General features: G+C 32.4%; 1 protein-coding gene and 1 long non-coding RNA gene across 6 annotated transcripts in view; one reads left to right on the top strand and one right to left on the bottom strand.

Annotated features, from left to right (window-relative positions):
* Window positions 1-10,936, top strand: part of LOC106053854 (uncharacterized) — a 12,529-nt gene extending 1,593 nt beyond the window's left edge. For both annotated transcript variants that reach the window (XR_001215323.2, XR_001215324.2), the window contains exons 2-4: window positions 1,593-1,792; window positions 2,819-2,970; window positions 3,985-10,936. This is a non-coding gene — a long non-coding RNA (uncharacterized LOC106053854). The remainder of the gene's footprint in view (window positions 1-1,592; window positions 1,793-2,818; window positions 2,971-3,984) is intronic.
* Window positions 10,923-27,397, bottom strand: LOC106053853 (argininosuccinate lyase-like). Of its 4 annotated transcripts, none has more exons than XM_056007317.1 (17): window positions 27,315-27,397; window positions 23,050-23,098; window positions 22,756-22,863; window positions 22,389-22,475; window positions 22,135-22,218; window positions 21,870-22,024; window positions 21,149-21,226; window positions 20,183-20,260; window positions 19,550-19,602; window positions 17,811-17,873; window positions 17,301-17,415; window positions 15,522-15,606; window positions 15,359-15,418; window positions 14,507-14,590; window positions 13,610-13,690; window positions 13,374-13,480; window positions 10,923-12,730 (listed from the first exon to the last, which is right to left on the bottom strand). In XM_056007317.1, exons 2-17 carry the CDS (start codon window positions 23,056-23,058, stop codon window positions 12,562-12,564), a joined length of 1,416 nt encoding a protein of 471 aa, XP_055863292.1. In that variant the 5' UTR covers window positions 23,059-23,098; window positions 27,315-27,397; the 3' UTR covers window positions 10,923-12,561. The 4 variants fall into 4 exon arrangements, with proteins under 4 accessions (XP_055863292.1, XP_055863293.1, XP_013064948.1 ...); XM_056007318.1 differs by lacking the exon at window positions 27,315-27,397 and adding an exon at window positions 27,195-27,281; XM_013209494.2 differs by lacking the exon at window positions 27,315-27,397 and adding an exon at window positions 24,100-24,220.

Here is a 27,397-nt window from a genome sequence, read left to right as displayed (position 1 = left end):
TCTGATCAACACAATGTCATCGTAACATTAAGACATCTTCACATAATATCTAACACTCAAAAACAAAAGATCGTCACATCTATACACAGTTACCTGTAAAACAGGTGATGTTTTTACAAGATGATGACATTGTATCAGTTAAGTGCAGCAATACAGTATACCCCACCTTTATTAATTTATCCCTACAATAGGATTCCCTGCAAAAATCTACTGCAAGACTTCCCTGATGCCTTCTTATGAATTTCAGAAAAGGTTTGGATAACTACTTCCATATATTCTATTCATGGCTTAGAGGTCAGACATCTTTACTCCTGCTACCATCGTTATCAAAAATCTATTATTTACTTAGTTGAGAGTCATGCAAGCCATAGGTCCCTTTTCAAAATGTCTGTACCATGTGCAGAAAATAATATTTTATACTGTCTCATGGCTCCCGCTAGCCACCTGTCTACAGTGTCTTAACCAGGTTTTCTTTAGTTATATAATATGCACTCTATTGGACAAATGCCCTTTAGAAAGAAGCTTGTTGCCATGGCTGGCTATGGGATTAATCTAGAGTCCTTTGGAGGAGTTTTGAAGAAAGTTAGGAATAAAGTAGCAGTACCCGAGATAGCTTCCAGCAGCTTTAGGGCTGCAAGAAATTATCCCTTCAACCCAAACAATATATTATTGTGTATAAATATATTTTGTATATAATTATGTAAATTTAAATATGCATCACAAAACTAAACCAATCATCTATTTTTATCAGATACTTTTATTTTGTCCATAGGTCTAACCATTATGGAGCACAAAAAAATTGAAAACTAAAAGTAGCAGCAAACTGTTCAGTAATAGTGACTCTACTATAGATCTAGTAGATTTCTGACCAATGACTCTGAATGATTTGATTACTTTGAATTAATTAGATCTAGATCTATATATATCTACTACTATAGGTCTAGATTATAAATGAATCAGAATAGACCACTCAACTGTGTCACTCTCTTTCACTAGACTAGACCTAGAATACCTAAATTTTATGATATCTAGATCTACAGTCTAGATGTTCATGTATGATGGTATGATCATAAGGTTCTATCCCTGTTGAACTGTTGGGGCACCAAAAAAGATTTGCCGTCAGTCTTTCTCCATTCCTCTTTCTTTTGCCTTTAATAGAATCTCTTTCAATGACAGGCCCATATCTATTCTTTAATGTTGTCTCCCCTTCCCGTCAGCATTGTTTTCTTCATCTTTTTCTTGGTACTTTTCCATGAAGTAAGTATTTAAGGTCTTTGTGAGCCCTGAGGACTTGTGATATGACCATAAAGTTTTATTTTGCATTTTTGACAGCGGTCATCAGGTCATCATGGGGGCTCTATTGCGATTATGATCCTGTCAATTTTGAAACCCTGTTGGCTATTGGTCATAATGTTTGTCTCTCTTGAGTTGTGGTTCTAAACCACTCCCCAATGTTATAATTATTATATGCTAATATCATATTTTTAGTTGTCTAGTTATAATATCTAGCAGTGTATTGCTTTTAAAGTCAATATTACTTTTGTACTGTAATTTGCATGCTATAAATTATGCTTATTTTATTATGGTTTTAGATGTGTAGCAGTTTGTTAGATGAACATGGACACAGCTGAATGATGAAAACATACCCTGCCAAAAGTATTGTTCCAGACACAATGTCTATCACTGGCAGTGAAGATGAATTGTATACAGTAAACTTATGGAATGTCACAGAACCTATCATGCTTTTGGAAGAGATAGATTTAATAAAAAATATGGAATTGAGAAGAAGAAAGTGAGTCCTTGTTGTCTTTGATATAATTGTGAATAAAGTAATATATTTGGTTAAGATCATTATCTGGATTTCTGTGGACCACTTTGACAAGTTTTGGTTGTCCAATTTTTCATTGAGATAATAGATTAGGCATCTATCCTAATGTCAGAATAGCTATATATGCAATCAAAAACACAAAATATGTTTAATTTTAAAAAGTTGTTGATTAAATTATGTACACTATTTTAACTTAAATCTGAACTTCAAAATTTGTTAGAATCTGCTTCTAAATGTTTTCCTATTTACATTTTGTTAACTTCTCTAGACAATTCAATTTTTACGGATGAAAATTAAATGTAAACAAAATATAAAGTTTTTTATAAATAAGAAAACAAAGTATTACATTTTTTTGTTAGAGTTTAGAGTTTATGTTACATTTTGTTTTCCTAAAATTATAAACACAAAATGTAGGTGTACTAATATCATTAATGTGCCCACTTTCTTATTGTCAATGATATCCTTTTTTATTTCACTTCTCAAAAGTGATACTTGTAATATTCCAAAAATATGTCCCTCATTAGAAATGACTATGCTTGGTAGGTAGTCTTTCCTATTTTAGTTTATCAGAAACTAGAATTTATTTGTCTTATAGTTGTGACATCTTGATGACTAAACTATATTCTATACCAAAAATTATAGAGGTAATATTATTTATATTTTTTATTATTGTAGTCTAAGTATGAAATTTAATTTCTTTTATATAAATCTAAATTTACCAGAGTCACATTGACAATGGTAACATCACTATGTTATTTCATTTGTTTTCTACCATCCTTGGGATGAAATGGCATTTCTTAGCTTAAACTCCAGTTGGCTTCTGATGATCAGCCTGATAGTTCATGCTTCAAGCTCTGTCCACTGTCATCTCCTGACATCCTGCAGGAGGTCTGGACAATAACTTGTACTAGTTTTTGTTTTTAGACTGATCTTCTGAAAATTTAAAAACAGGTAGCTTAATTGTTAATTAAATTATTCTTGATCCAACAGCAACAGAGACGCACAAATTGCATACCTCTGTCTCGTCTTCCTTGTTTGCCTTATGTTGTTATGCTTGTATTTACTAAGAGGCTTCCATAGTCGCAACACCTACAAGAGGGATCATTCCCTGCATTATATGGAACATTTGCCATATGTTAATGGTAAGTGACTTTTTAGGAATTGTTTCTAAACATAAAAATTAAAAGCAGAATATCAGTGGTGATAAAATCTGTGGTGGGTGATTGATGAAGAAATTACATTTTTAAACATGATATTCATAAAATGGATAAAGTGATCCAATGCTGAACTAAAGGTTCTGGTTTCAAAATTGCTATTTATGCTGGTTGCTGCTTTCTTTAGATTTCTTGATAGCAACTGATACTAAAAATATTGCAAATAAATTGAAAATTTAAATTATGCTTAAGTATAGAGTGATTAAATGTTGTTGTTTTTTTTGGAGTGGTGGTAAGTGAAAAATGATTTTATCATTTAGTGTGTCATCATTACGTAGAAACCTTTGAATTTTCCATCACTGATCACTGTGCTGGCCACACTATGATATTCTTAATGCTCTTGCTTTTAGAAGTCTTAAAGCTTAAAGCATTATTTATTGGACACATGTTGGTTAAAGTATAGACTGCACAGCACATTGCCTTATGACAAGTAAAATATCCTTCATGACATGCAAGTCAATAAAAACAGGATGTAAAAGAAGGGTTTCTATGGCTAATGGTTTGTATTAATTCGTCTGGCTATTTTCTCCAATTCTAGAATCTCATTAGATCAGGAATATCCTAAAGTTTCAATACTAAAAATTCACCTGTTCATACTTCAGAAACAAACTCTTAAACACCTAACACTCCCCATGTGCGTCACTTAGAGGTTAAAATCAATTATTTAAACAAGAAGATTAATATTTTGTATACAGGGTAACTAATCATGGGATGTTTATTTATATTATGTAATTGTTTATTTAGGATGCTCTTCATGATTGTAATGGAATTGTACCTCAATATTTGTTATTTCTTGCTGCATAATACATTTTCTGTCTTTAAAAAATGTTTGCAACTTATCAAACAAAATTTAATTCTGTGTAAATAAATAATTTGTAAAGCTATGAGTTTATTTGCCCAGTTATTAAATTAATGTATTTTATTGTATTTTGTTTTGTCCAGATGTAGTGTTGGCCAAGGCTAAGTATCTGCCAATGTTTCATAAAGACAATTTGTTTACCACAGTGTATGTCCATGATTGTGGTACAGATCCATAACAATTATTTCTACTTGTTTTATGTTGATTCCTTTTTATCAATCCACTGAAATATTGTTGACAGTTAACAGAGGTATTCAAGCTTTAGAAAAAAATCTTCTATTTACTTGGATGTTGTTTAAAGTTTATTGTAAATTAAGTGCAATTTAAATTATTGTTACATTTTCATTAAAATGTTGTTGTTTTTATATCTCTATTGATGAAATGGTGAGTTTGTTTCTTTAAGCCTGATTCATACAGTACTTTTTATGGTGTGACCTAAAATGCTTACAATATTTTTTTTTTTAGTTTAGTTATAAAACTAAGCAACTTGTAAGACTAACAAACTAAGAAAGGTACATCCCCACAAGAATTCTTTTATGCATTTAATTTGTACTTTGATTTTTGTTTTATAATGTCATATAGAAATGCCTTGTGATATTTTTTAGTGCCATATTGAGTATTTTAAATTGCAACTGTTATGATACTGTAACATAAATATTTGGTTTTAGCTTTAGTTAGTAAGTTTTTCATCAAGATCTAGCAATCCATTTTGTAGTTCAGTTTACCTGTTTCTAAGTCATCATTGAACCATGTTTATTTTCCTCAGCAGAGAACAGGTACCCATTCAAACTGGTGAATTTTGGGGCTTTAGTCCAAAGTTGAAATCATGAATAAAATTCATGGGATTGCCTGTTGGATTTACAGTAGAATGATTTTTCACTCCATCCCCAAGCTTTTTGTAAGCTTTATTTTTAACAGTGATAAAATTAGGAAATATAAGTCATTTTTTGGAGGAGTTTTTTAAAAAGTATTATTAATGTTGAGCATTGGATTCTTTTTCAGTTTCTGTTTTCTTATCTTATCTTATCTTATATAATACAGACGTTACTTCAAAAAAGAAGATGATTACGTCCTACGCGTCATGCATTTAGTCATGCATATTAACCAATGACTTAAATTCTGCCAAGTCACTGGTTTTCCTGGCTAGCTCAGGCAACCCATTCCATGCTCTAATAACACTAGGGAAGAAGGAGTATTTGTACAAATTGGTCCTAGCATATGGGACGAGGAATGTGCCTTTATCTTTGTGTCTTTCAGAGTATTTTATTAAATTTTGTTTTTGTATTTGAAGATTATGGTTCAGTGTTTTATGTATTATTGCTACTTTACTTTTGAGCCTTCTGTCCTGAAGGCTTTCTAAATTTAGTGATTTTAATAAAGGTGTTACTCTAGTCAAATGTGAATATTCGTTTGTTATGAATCGCACTGCTCTATTTTGTGTCTGTTCTAGTTTCTTAATGTTTTCTTGAGTTGAGGGGTCCCAAACAGAGGATGCATATTCTATTATTGGCCTAACCAAGGTTAAATAACATTTTAGTTTTATGTTCTTATTTGATTTATAGAAATTTCTTTTAATAAATCCTAATGCTTTGTTTGATTTTTTTGTAGTTTCATCAATATGTGGATTCCATGACAGTTTTTCATTTATTATAACACCTAGGTATTTTGCGTTTTTAGTCTGTGTTACTGGTTTGCCATGAATAAGATAAGTGGAATTAATTTGTTTTAGTTTTTTTTGTTACTCTTAACAACTGACATTTTTCTGGGTGGAAAGACATGCTCCAATTTGATTCCCATTTCTGTAATTCATCTAATTTTCTTTGTAAAATATCTGTGTCTTGTGTTGTTTTTATTGTTCTATATATTATGCAATCGTCTGCAAATAATCTGACTTTTGTTCCTGAAGTAATGCAATTTGGTAAATCATTTATGTAAATTAAAAATAGTAGTGGACCCAAGACTGTTCCTTGAGGTACACCTGAGTTTACTGTTATCAGTGTTGATTTAGAGCCATTTATTATTACAGTTTGTTCTCTCCCTATCAGAAAGTCTTTAATCCACTGATGCAGTGGACCATTAATGCCGAAATATTTTAATTTTTTAAGCAAACTATGGTGGTGAACTTTGTCAAAAGCCTTAGAAAAATCTAGTAAGATAGCATCTATTTGTTCGCTATTATCTAAACCTTTTGAAAAATCATCAATTAGTCCTATTAGTTGTGTTTCACATGATCTATATTTCCTAAAGCCATGTTGGTATGGTGTGGGGACATTATGTTTGTCTAAGTGGTTTATAATGTTGCTACATATTATGTGTTCTAGGATTTTACATGTGATGCTGGTAAGTGATACTGGTCTGTAGTTTCCTGGGTCAGATTTTTCTCCTTTTTTAAATAGGGGGGTGACATTAGCTTCTTTCCAGTCCTTTGGTACTCTGCCCTGGTTAAGTGAAGCCTGAAAGAGTATTTTGAACACTGGGGCTAGCTCATTACTTAGTTCTTTGAGTAATCTAGCTGGAATACCATCAGGTCCAGAAGCTTTATTTGGTTTGGTGTTGGCTAATAGTTTTTGAATTCCATTTTCTTGTACTACTATATCTTCTATGTTGTCTACTTGGTTCAAATTCAGTAATATGTCTTTGTCTCCTGGGGCTGAGAATGCTGATGCAAAGTATTTGTTTAGAATGTTTGCTTTAGTTTCATTATGTATTATGTTATGTTCATCTTTTAATGGCGCTACGCCTGTTGTTTCCATTTTCTTAGACTTAATGTATGACCATAGGTTTTTGTTGTTGTCTTTAGCTATTACATTGTTTATGTATTCACTCTGCAGCTGTCTGCTTACTTTTTGGGTTAAGTGTTTAATTTTATATTTTTACTTTGAGAAAACTGTCAAAGAAATACATTTCAATTCATTGATGAAGACACATGTTGTGATCCACACTTGATTTTTGTTTCATTCATACTTGCATTTATGTGAATTTTTGCGAAGGTGTATTTTACAATTTTACATAATTTTTTAGTATAACTACATAATCTCTTAATTTATATTCCTATATTTTAGCTTATTACACACACACACACACATAATCCAAGTTTTTAATTTCCTCACCAACCACAAGTTTGAGTGATGAGTAAAATTGTCTTCATTCCAGATATAAAGTTGTAACATGGGAAAAGAACTATGTCACTTGTGAGAAGTTTGTTTTGAAAGCCCTGTTATTATAGTCTTTCATTTTTTAATTCAGATCTAATCTAGTCGTTATGAAGATCTAATCATCTTGGGTGTTAAAAATTAATCATATTGGAAAGCTAGTCATTTTAATTTTATGATAGTCATTATTCTGTTCTTTATTTAAAATTATATACAAATGTTTTTTTTTATATTGTCTGCTGCATGGGAACTGTGATGACACTAAGGATAAATGGAAATAAACTTGAAGGAACATTTGAGCTTTAATTGCATTGAACATAAAAGTATCAACAAGATTTTTTTTTCCTCCAGTCCCATTGAGTGCTGAGAAAACTGAGAAGATGAAGTAGGATTGGTCAAAAATAATCTAAATGAAGTATGATTGGTCAAAAATAATCTAAGACCTTATGGGTAGTAGTGTTTTTAGTGGCTCCCTTAAGGAAAAGCCTCTCTTGTTTGTGCTGGCCTTCCATGTCATGCAAAGATATCAACAAATAAAAGTGTTATTAAAAGTATATTACCATTACCCTCATCCAGCTTGAAATAGGTGCAAAATGTTTAATAGTAAAATAAAAGAGGCAGTTTTTTGTTATATGGATCTACATTATCTACAACTCTGAAAGAGGTTTAAAAAAAACAACTCAAGATAGATGTTGTTTTTTCCTCTGCAAATTCTGTTAATGATAATAAAGGCCTCTTAGTGAAGAATTGAATACCTCTGTTGTGATTTTGAATGATATGTGAGCCAGTACATTTGACGATTTGTGTTTTACAGAAATTCTCTGTATCAACTTTTTTTTTCTTGGTTTTCAACATTGTTAACTTACATTCTGAATAATATTAATTTGTTGATATAGCAAATCACTATTTCATTTGAAGAACCATGTGTATCATTCTGTTTTCCGGTGCAGTATGTTCGCGCATATGACCCGCGGGTTATACACGTTTTTACTAAATTTATTTTACTAATAATTATAGCACAACGGGAACTATGGACATACCGGTGGGTCTTTATAACTCCTATAGTTCGCTGTGTGGTTGTGAAATGTGCATTGGAAAGCTTTATAAACATCTCATTATAAACTTCAAGAAAACAAATAGTACCGATGTGGCAGAGAATCTTTACTATAACTGTAATCAATTGTGACAGGCAAGTAAGCATCTACCGATACCGGTCATATCGAAACGTATAGACTACAACGCATGCAGTCTCACTAACGTCACTGTCCTCGCTAGACTTAGTGAAGCCATCGAAACTTGAATCCTATTCACTCTCTTCCAATAAACGAAGCATGTTGGCAGCAGCAGCAGTTGTGTTATAAATCTCTCTTGTCTTCATCATCATCAGTAACAGCGCTCACATTGTTAGCCAAAATGAAGCTGCCATCTACTGCTGGCTCTGAATTAGCTTCACTAATTGTTAGTAAACCCGGCTTCTTGAAACCACTGCGAGTAGTTTCATCGCTGATTTGCTGCCAGCACCCATTAGCTTCAGTGTATAGAGCAGGTCTCTGTTCTCCTTCACTCAGTCATATCTCCCATTCGTTGCGGACACTTGAATGGATGACAGCCATGCTAAATGGCTGAAGCTTACATGTTAAGCCACATGGAATGTGCGCACCGGCCTTATTGATCTGTTTGTGAACAGACGGTTCATTGTGCAGCCACAAAATCAACAACGACTTTGGCAGCAAGAATCCACTCTGTCTAGCACGATACCATCGTTCAGTCCACTCATTCATCACGTCCTTTTCTATTGTACGGTACGATTACTCCCTGAGGCAGTTTCTCACGTGGCATTATGTCACTCTTTTGAATATGATCATTGGTCTCAACTTGTCACGGGGAGCTCGCCAGGACAACCGTGAAGCAGGTGCGTTCATGTCCAGTTGTGGTAATAGCAACTGTTTTACACCCACTTTCCGCTACAGTGCGATTAGCCAGAATAACAAATGACATGGGTACCTCAATCACCTCATCCAGCGGAAGGATTTCAATTCTGTTCTACGATATCCTTTCTAACAAAAAGTCTTTAACTTTTATTCCCCGATTCCCAGTTTCTGGCCAACGAACGAACCAACAGCTGATTAGTCTCATGAATTTAAAAAACCCAGTTGTTTCCACTAGTGAAATTATCCATCTTTATTTCAGCAGTCATTATTTTGGCCTTCAGTTTGATACCAACAATTGACACTGCCCTGTACTGCGAGGTTTGTCTCCAGCTGTGGCCACCTAACCTTTCCCCCCTCTATGAGCTCTTTTGCTGGGATTAATTTGCTGTAGACTTTCAATGTCTTTTCGCCATTCGCGAACTGACTTTTCATCGTCATACAGTCTTCCGGCAGCGCTATTGTAGCAGCAACTGCACAAACTTACAGCTTAAAATCGGCTGTATATGAATTACGCTTTGGTATTTTCAGACTTTAAAAGCTCTACTGAGTATGCTACTGATTATAATTAATAAACATTAACTACACATGCTGCACACTAAAGAATACCCGTGTTGTTGATTTCCCCTGCACAATCTAGCAAATAACTAGGTCAACGACTTACTGTCGAAACAACATAGGCCTCTTACAGATATGGCCGTTGGCTCGTATTTCACACGCATGTTTCACTCTTAGTGGAAGCACAACTGGAGCACGACTGCGTTTCGAGGGACAGACGTCTGATGAGCAACAACTTTATGTCGCTTTGCACATGCGGATTATATGAGTGTGTGTTGTACGATTTTGTTTTTACTAGTCTTGTACGGGGTACATGCTAAAAAATAGGGTACTTTTACTGAAGTTCTTTTAACGTCTCTATTAAATGAAGTTTGTACGACTAGTACATTTGTAAAAGTACCTCTCTTAAATTTATCTTTCAGCTCTTGTTATTTACATCTATGTAGTGCCATTCTAAATGGTTTGTTATTTAAATCCAAAACTCTTAAAAGTCTAGCATAAGTTAAAACATTTTAATGTTATACAATGTGCATACAAAATAAACCTTAAGCGCAGTGGTACTAAAATTTATGAAATATTTAAACATTTGTACATGTAAAAATATGTACTTAAAAATGTTAGATTCTTTTTGACCCCCACAATATAATTAGCAATTTAATTGACTTTATAGCATTATTTATTTATTTGCGTTGCTGTCACAAGTAAGACTTATTTGACTAAAGTGATTAGTCCTGTTCAGTCATCTTTTAGACAGCTAAGTTTTCATCTTTTTGACAATGTATTGATTGACATTCTAAATATGTTTATTATGTCTGTGATTGTAGATAGTATAGATTTTTGGTGTAGCCAAACTAACTCATTTCTACCTTTGTATTATGTTATGCAGTGACTTTCACAATAAGGACATGTAAGAAACAACAATTTTTAAAGTGGTACATTATTAACCTTGCAAGTTTGTGTCCTAATTGTATATATAATGTTCTCAAATGTTTGAGCCATTAGAAAGAATACAGTACTGCTCAAGCTTCTCAGTGCCTTACCAATGGCAGCAAAAATATTCCTTAGATCTACATAGTTATTAAGACATGCCAACATTGGAATGTCTAAAGTATTATAATTATTATAAAGCTAAAGCATTATTCTCTCTAGCTTCCTACTAAAACGAAATATTTTGTTATTGTTGATATATTTGTGTTTCCTGGGCAACGACTTGTATTACTTTTATCATAATCAGCTCAGCAAAATATTTGATTTATTACTTGTACTTGTAGGCTGTATTTTGGAGTCACATATTGTGTCATTTTATAACTATCTTGTGTAACTTTACAACTATGTTTTTGTGTAACTATTATAACTAGATTAAGAAAACCAATAAAGAAAAGATTATTTTTTAAAAATTCTTTCTCATTTATTTTATTTCATAAAAACAAAATGATTGCATAATATTTGTTAAAAATGTGAACTCACAAAAAGCTGTACACATTGTGTAATGTTTGGGGGTGGCATTGATAGAGCCAATCAAATACAACAGCTTTTGCTTTTTAAATGCACAAAACAAGTTAATACTGTAGAAAATGTGTCAATCAATGCACAATTCACTTGTGAACAAATTACACACACAGTAACTTTTAAAAAAGAAAAACCCAAAAAATTAATTGCTTTGAAATAAAAGAAAAAAACAAAAAACAATTAAATATCAAGTCAATAAAACCATACGATCTGTATAATAGTTTTGTAAGTACATTCTGTATATATATATATATTTTGGGAAAGGGGAGGTGGGCAGTTATAGTCCATAGAACATTTCCAATTACTATATGACTAGTCAATGAAAGATCTTTACAACAAATCTCTTCAATAATATACAGCTGTTACTTTGTATCTGTTGACTGAAATATCTTTAGATGGTGCTGCTGAAGTAGAACACCTTTAGAGAAGTAAATAATTTATACCCAATTGACCAAAGATCTCATTATAGTGTGAATGTGTTGTAAAGAATAAAACGTGTGTGCTATTTGTTGTTTTTAGCTAATAGTTTTGAAAATGGTATAAATACTAAAAGTCATTATATCATACAACATTTGTATTAGTAAAGTCCCCAGAATCCAATTCATACTGCACAAAAATGTCAATTTATTTTCATTACATTTAAACTTCACTTTATTTCTGCTTTACACTAACACATTCATTTATAAAACCAATTGAATACTTTGTCTTCTTTAAAGCTGTGAAAAAACTGATTACATCATTTTTATTATTGTTTGAATCAAAAGTAAAGATGACATAGCAATTAAGAAAGCAAAGATATATAAATTGTTTTATATGTATATAATTTTAATTTGACAAGACATTTAAAAAGACATTCAAAAGAACATTTTAAAAATCATCTATTTCTTTCTTAATTCAAAATTTAAATGAGAAATAATTTAAATACTTTCTTTTTTTCACATATTTGATTCTAAATGAATATCCAAAATAGATACTGGTTGAAAAAAAAGAAACAACCCTGTATCTAAAATTAAAACATTTCAATAGCTTACTGGTCGCAGTAGCTAAAGTTCAAACATGATATGTTCAATTGCTCTCTGAGGGGAGAAGCTCTGGACACACAAACAATATTTTTTGTTTGGTGATGACTCCAGTAGACAATTAGCTCAAAAGTAATTGATTGGAATTAATTGTATTCAACATGCTTTCTTTTCCTGATGTGAAATAATCCTTTGAGAAAAAAACAAAGGTTAATACGTTTGACATGATAATCAAATGTTGCACTCAAGACAAGGGAACGTGGACTATCAATTAGTCAAACAAATAACAGGACAAAATATTAATCAATTTATTAAAATTATTAGCTGTGGTTTGAATCAAATTATTATTAAGTACAAATACAACCTTTTTATTTTTGTTATTAAGCTTCTATTTCATAAACCCTTTTAAAGAATTTCAAACACTAGACCATTATAAAGATAAAACTTTAAAAAAAAATGTCTTAACAAGCACCAGTGATTTAAATTTTTTTCTCTTAAATGCTCTGCACAGACTTATCTGACTGTGTCACACTTTCCAACCAGGACTTGAGCTGCTCAATTTGATACTTGACACTTGACTTAGAGGTGCCGCCTGCAGCAGTGTATTGCTCTACTGAGGTGTTGTAATCCCATACTTTGGTGATGTCATCTTCAAACAGTGAACTGCAACAACACATTTGAACTAAATGTTTCACACATGTGTCATTATGCCACTACAAAGTATGCAACAAATACACACCACAGTACATCAAAAGTTATTATTTTTGGCTTCTGGTTCAAAGTAGCAGAACAACTTGACGTTTGTCTAGGAATTCAAAGAGCAAAAGATATGTTGCAAAAAAAAAAAAAGCTTTTAAATAATCTAGATGGATATTAGCTTTGCAAAAAATTTTTTTTCCCAAATGTCACATTCGGAGGGGTATGGTGGCTCAGTGGTAGAGCACTTGGCTTCTGAACCAAGATCTCTCTGGTTTTAATTTTAGTCTAGGTAGGGATTTTGTACTTCAGTATCTTTAGTCAACCCAGCTCTGATGGTTAGCTGACATAAGTTCGAGAAAGAAAAGGTGGTTGGTCATTATGCTAGCTACAGATTACCTTTACATCAGCTGCCCTACAGATGGCACCAAATATAACAAAGGGAGATAATGGGTTAGAAATCATACTTACAAGTTTAAATAGTAGAAAAGCTTAAAAAAAATGCTATTTTTTCATGATCAAGAAGGCCAGATAAAAAAGGTTCCAAATAGTGGTGAATCTAAAAACATAGCCATGACTTCTAAGGCTTACATAAGACTAAAACAATTACCTGACTGAGTGGAAGTCTTTGTGGGATAACTGAGACACTGAGATGTTCTGCTTCTCAGCCAATGCTACACACAAACCAGCCATGCCATGGGCTTCACGGAAAGGCAACTGTTACACAGGGCAAAATATACATGTTACATGAGCCACTTTTTTTTTTCTTTTAGTAAAGGAAATGTTCTTTTTTATGTTACATTTTATATTGTTACAACTGTGCTAAGTTAAATACATCCATCTTACCCCCTTTCTGACTAGATAGTAAGCAACATCTGTAGCCAACATATCAGGACTTAAAGCTTTCACCATATTGTCAGGATGTATCTGGTGAAGAGGTGGAATAAGCTATTTCAGAAATTGGAGATATGTGGTAGGTATCTTAAAAGACTTCAATATTTATGCATATTGAAAAACTCTGATTATACTTAAGCATAAATGCTACAAAAAAATGCTGGGTATCAGATACCAGGAAATAAGACAAATGAGTTTTCACTTTTATAAGACAACACTCTGGATGGCAAGAAGGAAAAACTCCTCAATACTGTGAAGAGACTAAAGCTGAGCTGGTTCGTCATATTGTAAGACATGGCTCACTATCAAAAGTCATCCTTCAAGGTACAGTGGAGGGAGCATAAGAAAAGCAGGCTGGATAACATAAAATAATAGACCAGCCTCTCTCTCTTCATATCCTGCTGCTGACCCGGAAAATTGAGGGATTTGGTTATGCGAACTGTCACAGCACCTCTATGATGAAAGTCAAGGTACAGATGAGATGAGAGACTTAGCAAAAAAACTGAACTACAGAGCTATGTTTTGTTTTGAAAAAGTTATAATATATTATTTGGATGGCCCCTGTGCTTGCAGTGTTTCATGAGCAGTAAGAACTTACTAGATAGACAAATTGCTTAGTACATAAATCACTAGCTATTTTCTTTACCATTTCGATTATTAAGTCTATTACAACATAAGGTTCAATATTTACAAAGAGAAAAAATTATTTGACATGAAAATCTTTATATGTAAGAGAATTTCATATAAACAGTATAGTACATACACCAATTAAAAAATATGCATGCTTAGACTATGTGACTTGTTTTAGTTCCAGGAAATATGAAAGTTCAAGGCAACAAGATTCATTACCTTAAGTGTTGACAGGACTCCAGTAGCAATCTGTAGGACTGAACAAACTGTATCATAGGTGTCAAACATGGCTTCCTTGTCTTCCTGATAACAGACATTTTAAGTGTTCGTATTTATCTTCTCTTATAGTACAAGTGACATAGACAAAACATTAATGGATGAGTTTAATTATCTTTCCCTTCAAATGTTTGATGTATACATCCAAAGCACATAATATTAGCTGTTTCTATTGTCTTATTTTTCTGTGGCTTACAGTTAATGAGGGTGTCATGTGGCCAGCACAATTATCAACCACCTTTACTTTTCCCCAAAGAATGTCAGGTACCAATATGGGTGGACTTAGAGGCACCCTAAGATCTTGAAATAAAAAATCCCAGTCTTCACCAGGATTTGAAACTGGGACCCTGATTTGGAAGCCAAGCACTTTACCACTCAAACCCTGCACCACCATAATACTAGCTAATTAGTTTATAAAGCATTTTTTACAACAAACATAAGCCCCACCTCTTGAAGAAATATTTCTCTCTAAAACTTTTACAATCTTCAAGTGACATCTTGCATCTACTAAATTACAGCTGCACTAAATCTACACAATTTGATCCTTTCACTACCAGGCAAAGAACAGAGAAATTTAAAACAATCTATCATTCTACTAAAAGTCAGGATAATTTGTGCCTGCTGGATTCACAACTAGTTTTTAAAGTGTAAAAAGCAGAATATTGTGTAATCCACATTTGTATAGTGTTTAGAATGCCTTTTGAAGTAAAAAGTTGAAGAAAAATTCCTTGAAATTAAATTGTGCTTTCATTTGTGTCAACAAAAGAGACTTGTGCCCATCAATGCAATAGATACCTGAAGGTCCTTGTTATAAGTGCTAGGGATTCCTTTCAAGGTCATCATGAAGCCTGAACACTGTTGAGGAAACAAAAGAATTAAAAGTGTGCCATTGTGTGACTTCTAATTCCAAGCTAAATGCCAAATCAAAGAAAAGATACTCACATTACCAAACACTTACATTACCAAACAGCCTCCCAGACCTTCCTCTGATCAGCTCTAGACTGTCACTGTTCTTCTTCTGAGGCATCAAGCTGCTGCCTGTGCTATGATAGAGCCAATTGATATAAACAAGTTACAAGTAGGACATCAGGATAGACATGAAGGACAATACATGCTGGGTTTGAACTTGTCACTTATGAATCAAAATAATAGTCTGGTTTTGCAACTTGGGAGTTACATTATGTTACCATGAGCCATGCAATGATGTAAAACTAAGATACACTAAAATTATTTGGTTAAGAGGCAAACAGCACAAAATGAACTATGGCCACACTAGATAAACTTATGTATAGAAAGCCTACAATTTTATTTCAAGTCTGGGGCTAATGATTTTAAGGATCACTTGTTTTTAAAGGCTAACAATTGACAAAGATGTAATGTCACTAGAACAGCTTGTGTTGTGAGGACATATTGAAAGCCCATTGTCTCCCCAGTTATATAAAGCACTGTCTTTCAACCAGTTGTCTGTGAACATCCCAAAACAACTTCCTGCATTCAGAGCTGAAGAAATTCCTTATACTGGCAACTGCAGGCTGATTAATTCATAGTAAAAAGAAGGCAAGTCAAATAAAGTAAAGAGGGGGACCAGAAAGGCCAGCACTAAACTGATAGAGAGCTTTGTCTTGATCATCATAGGATAATGTTTTAAACAGCCAAAGTTTGTAACAGGCCTCTTGTGGTCATGAAAAGACATCCACAGATCAATGATAAGGCACAAGAGAAACATTTGACCATTCTGACGTGATAGATGCAGATAGAATTGAATTTGTTGGGACCAGAATGTATTCTGCAAGAAAACATTATGAGTTGATCATTCTGAAGATATCTCTTGAAAAAAAAATGTATACAAGGTCAGACTTGAAATGAAAAGACATCTCTTTATTTACTAATTACATTTTTACACATTAGTATTACTTGATCACTATTTTAAATAATAATGGCAATGAAAATAGGTCACAATATTTGTCCCTTGAAAAAAAAAAGATATTTGCGCCCCTACTATCAGCATGTCATGCTCCATGGTTGTGAATTGTTGGTATAATAAATGAAAAACTTTTATGGAGTCCACATATGATGAAAATATTAAATAATCAAGCAAAGCATTAGGCTTTATTAAAAGAAATTTCTATAAATCAAATAAGAAAAACTAAAATGTTATTTAACCTTGGTTAGGCCATTAATAGAATATGCATCCTCTGTTTGGGACCCCTCAACTCAAGAAAACATTAAGAAACTGGAAGACACAAAATAGAGCAGTGAGATTCATAACAAATGAATATTCACATTTGACTAGTGTAACACCTTTAGTAAAATCACTAAATTTAGAAAGCCTTCAGGATAGAAGACTTAAAAGTAAAGTAGCAATTATACATAAAACACTGAACCATAATCTTCAAATACAAAAACAAAGTTTAATAAAATACTCAGACACAAAGATAAAGGCACATTTCTTGTTCCATATGCTAGGACAAATTTGTACAAATGCTCTTTTTTCCCTAGTGCTATTAGAGCATGGAATGGGTTGCCTGAGCTAGCCAGGAAAACCAGTGACTGGGCAGAATTTAGGTCATTGGTTATGCATGACTAAATGCATGACGCATAGTACATAATTATCTTCTTTTTTGAAGCAACGTCTGTATTATATAAGAAGATAAAGTAGGGCAAATATTTAGTCTAATATTTTGTAACAGAGACAGAACCATTAAATAAAGTATGATATAGACTAATGTCTTATTACCTGTAAGCATCCGAGAGAGTCACAAACCCAAATTCTTTTGTGGTATATAAAATCAGATCTTCAGCCCAGCGGCTTAAGTGTACACCCAGCAAAGATGCCCAGAACAAAAATTCCGCTGAAAATTCATTGTATGTTATCAGACATTTTAATGTTATAATAAACAATATCTTTCTATTGTGTAATTTTGCAATTAAGAAATACACGAAGAAGCTAACATTATCAAAATTGTCAACTACATAATAAAAGTTACCAAAGTTTTAGGGTCCAATCGTAATTAGAATTAATAAATTTTTTATTTTACTTTTTGTAATGTTCAGTGTTTTGATTGTTCAATGTTCATCTTCAGTTATAACTTTGATTTTGAAAACAAAAAATTATTTGCGTGTGTGTGTAAAAAAAAAAGTTTGGATTCATTAAACTATAAAGACTAATACAAAATATCAATAAGAATTTTAAGTAAACAAACAACATTGAGATGGAACACAAAAGACATGATTAAAAATTATGTACCAACAAAGTCTCTATCACTGACAGCATCCAGACTGTTGAGTGAGATCCTCTCCATATGAAGTTCTGTTTGAAAAGTTGATAATAAAAACGCGGCTTGAAATAATTCTATCAGTGTTTTAACAGGACTAAGATTTTAATAACAAAAGTTATTAGTATAGTTATTAGTAAAAGTATTAGAAAGTATGATTGTTTCCAGTAAAAAAAAAAGCAATGCTTTACTTAAGCTATATTTAAGATACTATAAGCCAGTGATGCCCAACCTAATTCGACCAGCGGGCCATTTTTATTTCCGACACTCGTGTCGCGGGCCACATGAACAAAAAGTAGGCCTACAAAAACGATATTGACCTGAAACCCGTAGATCCTGTGCGTCATTAATTAATGGGCTATTTGAAATTTATCTTTTTTTCCCCGAGTCAGAAGATGGCTTCATTTTTCTACTTAAAATATCAGCAACATTGTAGCTAGCTTTACAACGGAGTAAATTTTTTTGGTAAATATACTCATCAATCCTCCTATTTCTATGCTTATTTTATTCGCGGCTCAAACCAAGAATGCCGTCATATTTGTTTCATAATGTCGTTTATATGTTGTTATTTTTTTAAAACAGCCACACTTTCTTTATAAAACAAATATGTTGAGGGCCCGAAGCCCCTAACGTAAGTAAAGATAAATTTTTGAATTTTTTTTTGGAAAAAGGGGGGATTTTCAACACTTTATGCCGACATTTCGGCGGGCCGGATGGACTTACGTCGCGGGCCGGATCTGGCCCGCGGGCCGTACTTTGGGCATCACTGCTATAAGCTATAAATAGAATTGGCTACTTAATGAGGTTGTGACTGAGCGTGAGGTTTGAGTGACATGCCCTCATGACAGAATGAATTACGCATATCAAGAGTTGCAATGACATGGAGGCCAATACAAGGAAAATGCAAACAGAGGCGTCTTTTTATAATTTGGCACCACACTTTCACGGAAGACCTAAGAACAGTGGACACCAAGAAGGAAGAGGCTTCAGGCATTGCCAGTGGCAGATCTTTATGGAGACAGCTTGCTGCCCAATAGAAAGCACGGCGCTGGAGGATCTAACTAAGTGTAAGTCTAAGTAGGTCAATACAAACTGTAAATATTAATGTTGGACAAAATAGTTAGGTGTCATCAACGAGGAATGAGATGAGAACTTTGGGGTGATCAGGACAAAAAAACAACAGTGTCAACAAATTTCATGCTCACTTTAGATGGCATAGTAACCAATATCATTCATATACATAATTCTGAACATAATCTTGGAAAAATACATTTGAAATAATCTTTCCAAGCTTAAATGATTGCCTAAACTTAATTTGGTAAAAAAAATAACACTGCCGAAATACATTCAGCTCTGTTTGAGAACATTTGTATCTACTTTGTGTAGACTTGATGCTGATAACAATGTTGAATAAAAGAAGAGCAGTGTGAATCCTTGGAACCCACTGTGGCAGTAGTGATTTAGTGGCCCAGAGAAAAAGTACTTAGTACATGAATGAAATATATCATGTCTAACTTCTGATGGCAACCTTTTAATGGGTATCTTAAGATGTGCTTGAAAAATGAAAGCCATTTATTTATTTTTTTTTTTTGGTTAACCACAGAAACAGACAAGGAAAAGCCAAACTTAATTTCATATTTAAATTTTACTAGACTCAATTAAATCTTGTAAAACCAAACATTAAATCAACAACTTAGTGTGTAAGAATTACCTTGCTTCAAAAGCTCTCTATCAATGTTGAATGGGTTCCCTGCTAAAGCACCACTAAGATCAGGAGAATATAACATTGAAAATTTTACCAACTATTTCTTTTCTTCTAAGACTGATGAGCAATATGATTCAAGTTTAACTAGCCAGTTTATTCTATTAAAGATTTCAAACTATAAATTGGCCAGTATGTACAAAAAAGTAAATGGATTTCTTAAAAGACTTTCACTCTTTTACCTTGATAAAATATGATCCAAATTGTATTTTTAAACAACCAAAATATGTTTTAAACATTTTAACAAAGATTATACAAGGGACATAACAACACAATTGCAACCATATTGATCAATACTTCAATATTTATCTCTGTTTTCTATAAAACAAAATAATTAAGTACCACTAATTAATTAACTAATTGGTTAATTTTTTCCATTGATGTGTTGTCATTGACAATGAATAATTGCGCAAAGTTTCAACTTGATCAGGGAATGGGAAGTGGGAGAATTAACATGTACAAGATTTGGACCAGACAGACCGTGAGTTGATATCAACTTTGTAAAAAGGCTTCAAAAGTTCTAAGCTTGGAGACCCCTGTGTTTAGTTAGCATGTTTCTGATAACTCTTAGCTCAGACTTACCTGCCTAAGACCAATGTTGATGTTCTTTTTCTGATCTCCAATAATCTGTCCACATCTCTCTGTAACATTACTGCATAGCTAAACAAAATTTGAAAACAATATGTAATAAACAAAATCTCTTGAAATTTAAGGAGAATGCCTTTGTCTAAGATGGAAACAAGATCCTTACTTGGGTCTGGGTAAGAAAAAAATCAAGTCCTAGAAGCATCGAAATATTTGAAAAACATGATCAATTACTTAAGGTGTTGGTGCATTTTATCATTGTTCACTCACAGATAATAAAATGTAGCTGCCTTTATACTCAAATGGACTTTGGGATGGTTACTAAAGTTACATTATTATTATATATTATATGGTTGTGTAAAGTTGTTATAATGATAATGAATATAAGCACTCCACTACTTACAAAATGCTTCCAATGGCATGCACCTGACATAGCCTCTGACAACCAGTCTTGACTTCTGGCCTTCATGTGAGGCTCAGATATTAGGTCTGGCAGATCTGTCATCATGACAGGAGAAGTGGAAAAAATAGCGAGTAATTGGTGCCTAAGCCAGTGAGCTTCAGATAGGAGTGGCTCATTAGCCTTGACTGGCTACCCACCTAGGAGAAGGAAAACTCTGAATTCAAACCTCTGCTGCCTTGCAGCTATACCCAAACATAGGAAAGGCTTCAGGACTCAACCCTGACAAAAAAATCAAAATCCGGCAATCCTTCCTTAGACAACTTGCGTTACACCCTGGCAGAGCCTGTGACGCCGCTGATCCCAAACTCAATCTACTCCTCCTTTGGACACATCAGCTGTGTGGAGGGGAGTAAATGCTGTGTGGACAAGATTGTTTTGACCATAGCTAATGCCCAAACATTCATCTCATTTCTATGAGATAATCCATACATAGTTCCTATGACACTGGACTAAGCAATATATTAGTAGCAATATATTAGTATTATTCTATATTTGCTAACCTGAGAAGCCAATGGCTCCAACGGATGGGCTGGGCTCTCTGAAGGTGAGTGTAACCAGGCATAAGTTGGTCGATTTCTCTATTTATAAAAAGAAACATTTTAAACATAGGTTATACCAAATCAATATATGATATAAGAGTTTTAATTTAAAATTCTAATGATTCTAAAATCATAATTCTTTAAAAAGGACTCAAATTTAAGTAAAACATTTAGGCAAAAAAACATAATATATATCATCATGATAAATTGTAAGATGTATTGTAAGTGAACAAGTTCAATAAAAAAAGTCTTCATAAAAGATCATTTGCAAAAAATAACAAATTTAAATATCATGATAATTTTTAACGACATCTATTATATTTTCAAATACAAATAGCCATAACTACTGGATCAAAGAGCGAATGTTTTGCGAGTTTGTATTTATTTTGAATATATAACAATTCAATGTATTAAAGAGTTTGAGAAATGTTCACACCAAAAATATTTTTAAAAATTACTTTTACTTTCCGAGATCATAACATCATATAAAAACTCTTTATAGACTAAGAAAAATTGCTTTAACATTTTTAAGATAAATAGGCTGCATAATACTTTCTAAAACATTTCCCTTTCAGATCTTGTGATATATGGGGCAGATGATGTTTTAAGGTCATCTGTTTCTATGTCCAAAGGTTAAAGACCAGGCTAACAAAAAATCTTTTCAAAGAAATATGTCACTTACACTTGAGCCCTCTCTATCATGACACCAACAAGTTCTGTGATGCACTTGATCAAGGTTCTACTCTTGTCAACAAACCAAAGTCGCATGTCAGTGGCCACCTGATCATTGCGACTACGTCCGGTATGCAGCTTACCTCCAACTGGGCCAATCAGTTCCTAAAACAATCAGGAATTAAATTACATGCAAAAGTAATGAACTTGATCATAATAATCTTTTTTTGAAACACCATTTGTAACTTATAAGTTAAAGTGTTAAATACACTAACCTTTAGTCGCCTTTCATTAGCTGTGTGCACATCTTCATCCCCAGGCTTGATTTCAAAGGTGCCAGCTTCCCATTCATGGCTAACCTGAGGTCAATATATAATGCATCAATGAAGCATTTTCTTAACCTTTTTCTGACACCAATCATTTAATAAGTAAATAAATGTATGTCAAAAACAATTATCTTGTTTTCTTTTATGATATATCATAAATGCCAAGAGGGAAGTGTTTTAATAGAAAACACAAAAATGATTACCTTTAATAATCCTTCATAAATATCCTCTCTCTCCTCAGCTGTGATTAGGTTAGCTTTATGTAGAGCTAAAACATAAGCCATACTTCCCTTTAAACAAACAAACAAAACTTTTTAATATTGTATACATAGAACTCATTTTATTTTAGTTACATTATTATTTTGAAATTTAGCATAACGGGAAAATGATTGATTATGGAATGACTGTTCACAAAACAATCACATGATAACAATCAATTTAAATTTTGTCCAAAAATTAAATTTGTCAAGAATAAATTACAGTGGGGCTTGATGTAATACAACTCTTTAATAGGAAAAAAATTACTTATAAGATGTAATTATTTTATACTATTCACTTTGAATGTTGTACCTGAAGGTCAGCCTTCCACATTCTCTTGTCAAAATGAATAGATGCATTAAATTTCTCCATTAATGGATCAACAGCTCCAGTAAAACGGCCACCCCATAATTTATTGCCCTAGGAGTAACAGAAACAGATATGTATCTCAAATGTATTGCACAACATAAAGTAACTCATAAAACTAAAAATTTTAATTTGTTATGTTTTTTTTTTTAATCATAAGTTTCATAAGTATTTTTTTTATTTGTTTTTTAAACTTGAATATTTAAGATAATATAATATGGCTAAATAAAAAAAAAATACCTCAGTCATTTTGAAAATCAAGTTCTTTTTTCACAAATAATTGAAAAACCTGTCAAAGTAATGAAGATAAAAATATATAACAAATACAAACATTTTTGACACTTTCAGATTAAGAAAAAAAACTTATGTAACACTTTGTTCCTATTGTAGGTCACCTTTGACACCGTATCTACACATAACAGTATATATCAAGGTCAACAATGGTCCTAACTATTAGGGTATTTTTTAAATCAAGTATAAAACATGAAAGAGATTAATGCATTTCTCAATGAAAACCATTCTTAGTCTTTCCAATAGAAGCTTTAATCATACAATATTAGAAAATGCATCCTCTGTAGGGGAACCCTCAACTTAAGAAAAAAATAAAACAAATGCAGAACAGAGCGATGAGCTTTTTGTGTTTACATTTGACTTGAGTAACACCATTTGTAGAGGCACTAAATTTAGAGACACTTTAGAAAAGAAGACTAAAAAGTTAAGTTGAAATTATAAAACACTGAATGATAATTTACAAATACAAAAAGCTAATAAAATACTCAAAAGACACACTGACAAAGGCACATTTCTTATTCCATATGCTAAGACAAATTCATACAACTGCTCCTTCTTCCCTGGTCCCATTAGAGCATGGAATCAACCAAGAAAGTTAATAGCTTAGCAGAGTTTACTCCTCTAATTAATATGTATGATTAGATTAATGCATGAATACACATAGGATGTAATTATCTTCTTTCTAAAAGTAACATCTATAATTGATAAGATAAGATACTCTCTCAAAATTCTAACATTCAGCATTTCACATCGTCAGCTAAAACTTCAAAATCAATCAATTACATTAAAAACACATTACATTTTTTTAAAAGTACATTCATACTTTGAATATAAAGTACCTATCAATATAAAACTAGTTTAAGTAATCAAAACAAGTGAAATTTTTAAATTGAAAATTGATAATAAAAGTTATAATATTTTCACTGTATGAAAAGAAAAAGAGCTTAATACTCGATCAAAGTCACAGTAACAAATTGTGAAGATAATCCTGCTTCTTACTTCAATATCAATACAACCAATTATAAAGACATTGGGATTGTCTGGCTATATTTAAGTTGGTCAGACCAATGTCACTAGAACTAGTAAACAATGTTATCAGTAAAGCCTATCAGAGTTGTTGTTGTTGTTGCTTTCACTGAATTTATACTCTAACAGAAATAGAATGGTAATAGAATGTTACATATTAATTTAATGATTGTTTCTGTCAGAGAAACCATAACAGCAGTTCTCAACCTTTTTAGTTCTGCAACCCCTTTCTGTATTTTCCTACCATGTGGCAACCCCTAACAGTAAAATCCTTTGTGTTTTTGCAAGTGAATAATTATCTACATATAGAACCCACACTAACGTCAAACACTAAAGAAACTGAATTATTATGACTAGTAAAGGGCATTGTTGGGCGCGGTGGCTGAGTGGTTAAGCGCTCTGCTTCTGAACCTGGGGTCCTATCTCGGTGAAGACTGGGATTTTGAATTTCGGGATTTTTAGGGTGCCCCTGAGTCCACCCAACTCTAATGGGTACCTGACTTTAATTGGGGAAAGTAAAGGCAGTTGGTCGTTGTGCTGGCCACATAACACCCTGCTTGTTAGCCGTTGGCCAAAGAAACAGATGACCTTAACATCATCTGCCCCATAGATCGCAAAGAACATTACAAGATGATGTCGTATTACCAATTATAAACAGATGTGCTTTTCAAATTACGTACATAAATCTTCACTATAGAAATAATATCTCTGAATCTGCTGTGGCAAGGTTGCATTTATTTGATGGACATTAATTTAAACTGTTATGAGAATTTATGTTGTGATAATTAAAATGTTTGAAATGATTCTCATTTAGTTCTGGTTCAACTTCTATTGATGAATGACAATTATAGTAAAAAAAAAAAAAAATAGGCTTACTAACCATGAAAATTTTCTACATTTTCAGGTGTTATGACCCAGGAAAATCATCATACAACCCCCAAGGGGGGTTGTGACAGACAGGTTGAGAACCCATGCACTATCATAGGTCTTTTTCTTCAGGCACACATTTGGAAATACTAAACAACCATTTGATCGATAGGTCTAATTTATTTACTAACATAAAGTAGCACAACCACCATATTTTTATGGGATATTTTAGACAATATCTGAATTATGTATACCTATAAGAGGTTACTAAACATAGAACACACAATGGGGAAGTTCAGTTTTTTTTTATTATTTGAACTACATATAACCATTATAGTACAATTTTTCTATGTGTTTCAAATTAACATATCAAGTGCTGTGCTCCATTAAAAGTAAAATGGGAAAGCATTACAGTTAAAAGTAACGACAATTGGGAAGACAACTTTAACAACAAATAAATGTAGTGTATATTCAGTAACAAGAAAAAAAAAAGCTTATTGAATAATCTCTAAGGTGTAAAAACATCCATGATTGCTGTGTTCGGCTGGTATGGTATAAGCATACATGATGGCCTAGACAGTGGATTTGAAGTAAATCACATTAAAATATTTATTTTACAAGCAATTTTAAAACTTAGTAAAATAAAGATCCATTGCAATTTTCCTGTTATTATCCACACATTTCTATAATATTATTAAAGTTTTTCAGTCTTCTAGTACCAAGATTGTTATTTTTATCTAACTAGTGGGTATATAAATGATCTACCACTGGTCTATGACAGTGTTTAACAATAGTTCAAGTCAGTGCTTTTTTGTAAAAAAAAATAGGTGCCAGTAGTCAGTGATTATATATAGGTGCCAGTACTCAGTAGTTGATCGCCTAACTTTTAGCTACTAAAAATTAATAATATAGGTTAAAATGCAAGAAAAGTAATAATTTTTTCAAAAAGGTGCAGGTATGAAGTACCAGTGCGTACCGTCACAAAAAAAGCCCTGGTTCTAGTTTATATTATATTTCCACCAATCATTCTTATAGGTCTTGAGGTATACAGTTTAAAGTGAGGTAGCACTACCATCTTATCTTATAAATTACAAATATTCATAAATTACAGGCCTGTATGCCTCAATTGATTAAACTTTATAATCAATTTGAGTTTAATATCAATTTCATAATTAATATGAAATCAATTATTCATTAATTTAAAAATTGACTAACATTTTTTTAAATTATATTTATTATTTTTCTGAGCCTACACAGAAGCAAATTTTACTTTATGAAAGGGATCTAATAGGTTTAATTTCTTTATTTTGCAAATATTAGTTGAACTAAAGAATATTTTTCTAGCCTTTTTTTTTTTTAAAAAGAGATCCATAATTATAATTATTATTTAGATCTAGACTCTATGTACTCTTATTATAGTCGCTTATATCATGTCTACACTAATAGAACACAGTCATTCCAACACCCACTTATTTTATTTCATCATGTTAACTTTCATTGCAGCTTTTATTTGTATTAATTTTATGTAAAATATATGCTGTTTATTTGTAAAATGTGTGTGTTTGCTCTATTATTTAGGTTATTAATTAAGATATATGTAGATTCTAGATTTAGAAACCGCATGTGAGATAATGTGATTGTGGATGTTGTGCATAGTCTAGGTCTAATCTAGATCTAGATTCAGATATGGCTAGTCACTAAAGTCTAGATTTTGTCTCAAAATTAAAAACTTTACTCGGTTACTGGGTTACTGCGCTGCGCGTGTTTCCAGCGCAATTTAACATGGACTCTAAGTGACATAATGAAATGTCATGATAAGCCCGTATCTTATATTAATCTACTAATATAATAAATCAACTCATGTCATGTTAATGATACTCATGATCCTGTCTACGAAAATATATTATAAAATTATAATTATAGCTACTAAATTAAAACAACGCCACCGTTGGTTGAGTGTGGATTTGATAGGATAACATCTAGATGACTAGATCTGGGGCTCTCTATGTATAGATAGATCTAATAATTAATAGATTGTATGTAAAATGCAGCGCTCAGTCGCAGACAATGACGACTTACTAAATTACTTTACTCATAAACTATGATTGTATGATAAACGTTCATACTGAATCAAACAATTTAAATGACACACCCCGTGACGATATGCTAGATATACAATAATACAATACTAATTTTTTTACTCAAGAGATTATAAACAGTCAAAGGATATGTAAGATTTAGAGCTACAAGATCATATAGTCAAAATTGAAAGATTAATAATCTACAGATCTATTTTAGTACTATTTTTGTTTACAACTTACACGATCGAAGGGTTACCACTCTATGTAAAAGTTACCGTTTTGGCTAAAGAGTTGTATTACTTACGTCCCCTTAAAAGGAATAT

The sequence above is a fragment of the Biomphalaria glabrata genome, chromosome 12, assembly GCF_947242115.1.
Source record: "Biomphalaria glabrata chromosome 12, xgBioGlab47.1, whole genome shotgun sequence".
NCBI classification, from domain to species: Eukaryota; Metazoa; Mollusca; class Gastropoda; family Planorbidae; genus Biomphalaria; species Biomphalaria glabrata.
This window is presented reverse-complemented; position numbering and strand designations above follow the sequence as displayed.